General features: G+C 54.6%; 1 protein-coding gene across 1 annotated transcript; it reads left to right on the top strand.

The window, feature by feature from the left end:
- Nucleotides 1-575: 575 nt before the first annotated feature.
- Nucleotides 576-2,571, top strand: LOC116359005 (suppressor of cytokine signaling 1-like). Its single transcript, XM_031811608.1, has 2 exons — nt 576-1,297; nt 2,209-2,571. The coding sequence occupies exons 1-2, from the start codon at nt 714-716 to the stop codon at nt 2,534-2,536; spliced, it is 912 nt and encodes a 303-aa protein (XP_031667468.1). The 5' UTR covers nt 576-713; the 3' UTR covers nt 2,537-2,571.
- Nucleotides 2,572-2,776: the final 205 nt, after the last annotated feature.

Below are 2,776 nucleotides of genomic sequence, written 5' to 3'. Positions count from 1 at the left end.
TTGGCCCAGCGTCGTCCGGGGTTTGGCCCAGCGTCGTCCGGGGTTTGGCCCAGCGTCGTCCGGGGTTTGGCCCAGCGTCGTCCGGGGTTTGGCCCAGCTTCGTCCTTCCACAAGGTTACATGAAGGGAGATCCACAGCAACAACATGACAGACCATAATACAAGCAGTACGAAGAGACAGACCGAAACATGCAGCACAATCAGCATTCTACGTTACTGGGTTCCCATAACAACCACAGCTGTCCATGACAGACCATAATACAAGCAGTACGAAGAGACAGACCGAAACATGCAGCACAATCAGCATCCTACATTACTGGGTTCCCATAACAACTACGTCCATGACGGAGTCCTTGAATCCTGAGACGGAGACTAAACTTTACAGTGTTAGTGGTGTGTGTGTGTGTCTGTGTGTGTGTGTGTGTGTGTGTGTCTGTGTGTAACCAGCCTATGTTTTTATACAGCACCTCAATAACACTGTCCCTGTCTGTCTGTCTCTTCTCCCAGGATCTCTCCAGATCATTCTGGATCTCTCTCTCCTCGCCCCTATAGTGGATTTGGATATGGGATAGTGATCCCAGACTCCTGGACCACACACCTCCGGCCCTTCTTCAGCCAGCAGGAGTATCTTCTAGTGCGACACACACACACCGTCAGCTGGTTCACAGTGGCTACTACTGGGGATGGGGGATCCAGTGGAGGGCTCTCTTCTGTATGATGGTCAGAGATACTCTGGCAGGAACCACAGTGGAACCATCGCAGAACCACGCGGCACCCACGCAGAACCAGGACGGAACCCAGCAGCTTCCGGGGGAAACCCTAGAACACGTAGAACAACAGAACCGCGTTCAAGAACAACAGAACCAACTCCTAGAACTCGAGAACTTCGAACTCTTAGGTCAAGAGAATGAACTCTTAGAACAACAGAACCTAGAACAACAGATCCAACTCTTAGAACTAGAGAATACAGTCCAGACCAGCACAGACAACCGGTCCAGACCTCCAGACAAGACCAGTTCTGGCGGTGCCCTCCATCCCTGGTGGCCTCAACAGAGCAGCTTTAGAGCGACTAGACCCAGTGTCCCTCTCCCCTGCCTCGGCCCTCTTCTCCACTTGCCCGATCCGATCCCAGACTCCTGGCCCACACACCTCCGGCCCTTCTTCAGCCAGCAGGAGTATCTTCTAGTGCGACACACACACCGTCAGCTGGTTCACAGTGGCTACTACTGGGGCCCTATGGAGATGGAGGAGGCCCACCGCACACTGCTACTCACACCGCCTGGGAGCTTCCTCATCAGGTATACACCACACCCTGCTACACACACCGCCTGGGAGCTTCCTCATCAGGTATACACCACACCCTGCTACACACACCGCCTGGGAGCTTCCTCATCAGCTATACACCACACCCTGCTACACACACTGCCTGGGAGCTTCCTCATCAGGTATACACCGCACCCTTCTACACACACACCGCCTGGGAGCTTCCTCATCAGCTATACACCACACCCTGCTACTGACACACCGCCTGGGAGCTTCCTCATCAGGTATACACCACACCCTGCTACACACACACTGCCTGGGAGCTTCCTCATCAGGTATACACCACACCCTGCTACACACCGCCTGGGAGCTTCCTCATCAGGTATACACCACACCCTGCTACACACACCGCCTGGGAGCTTCCTCATCAGGTATACACCACACCCTGCTACTCACACCGCCTGGGAGCTTCCTCATCAGGTATACACCGCACCCTGCTACTGACACCGCCTGGGAGCTTCCTCATCAGGTATACACCGCACCCTGCTACACACACACTGCCTGGGAGCTTCCTCATCAGGTATACACCACACCCTGCTACACACACACCGCCTGGGAGCTTCCTCATCAGGTATACACCACACCCTGCTACACACACCACCTGGGAGCTTCCTCATCAGGTATACACTGCACCCTGCTACTCACACCGCCTGGGAGCTTCCTCATCAGGTATACACCGCATCCTGCTACTCACACTGCCTGGGAGCTTCCTCATCAGATATACACCACACCCTGCTACACACACCGCCTGGGAGCTTCCTCATCAGGTATACTCCGCACACACACACACACGGCTGTTCCTCATCAGGAAACAAACAAGCACAGCCCCCCCTTGCTGTTCCGTCCTGTGTAACGTTGTGCTGTCGTGTGGTTGTGTGGTTGCCAGGGACAGCAGTCAGCCGGACGTCTTCTTCACCCTCAGTTACCACGGCGATCGGGGGCCCGTCAGTGTCCGCGTCCTCCTGACCAGTCAGAGTTTCCGCCTCAACGGCAGTAACAAGGCCTTTGATTCATTGTTCGCCTTGCTGCGGTTCTACGTGGAGTCATCCCATAGGCGGCTGCGGAGGGCGTGGCGCAGGGAGCAACCCATGACCTTACAGCAGCTGTGTAGGGGACGAATCGTGGAGTTGTACGGAGCGGAGAGGATAGATTCACTACCTGGGCTTAACCAGGTGGTCATACAGTATCTACAGGACTATCCTTATAGTGTATAGACACACCCTCCTACCGGAGAGTTTGGGGCACCACTTCCGTTCAACAGACTGAAACTTTCTGACCGGTACTGACCCGAAACTACAATGGAGTGGAGCCCCAGAAAACGGAATTGGAAATTTGCTGATTTTTACACTCTCTGTCTCTGGTCTGGTTCTGTGGTTCTGTCTCTGGTCTGGTTCTGTGGTTCTGTCTCTGGTCTGTGGTTCTGTCTGTGGTTCTGTGGTTCTGTCTCTGGTCTG

This window comes from Oncorhynchus kisutch, unplaced genomic scaffold, assembly GCF_002021735.2.
Source record: "Oncorhynchus kisutch isolate 150728-3 unplaced genomic scaffold, Okis_V2 Okis01b-Okis20b_hom, whole genome shotgun sequence".
Classification (NCBI taxonomy): Eukaryota; Metazoa; Chordata; class Actinopteri; order Salmoniformes; family Salmonidae; genus Oncorhynchus; species Oncorhynchus kisutch.
Note: the sequence above shows the minus strand (reverse complement) of the source record. Positions and strands in the feature narration are given on the sequence as shown.

Bases quoted from the DNA above. Each gene is read 5' to 3' on its own strand.
- LOC116359005 (XM_031811608.1), top strand. From the start codon at position 714: ATGATGGTCAGAGATACTCTGGCAGGAACCACAGTGGAACCATCGCAG. The intron at 1,298-2,208 runs GTATACACCACA...TGTGGTTGCCAG, and splicing joins CCTGGGAGCTTCCTCATCAG to GGACAGCAGTCAGCCGGACG.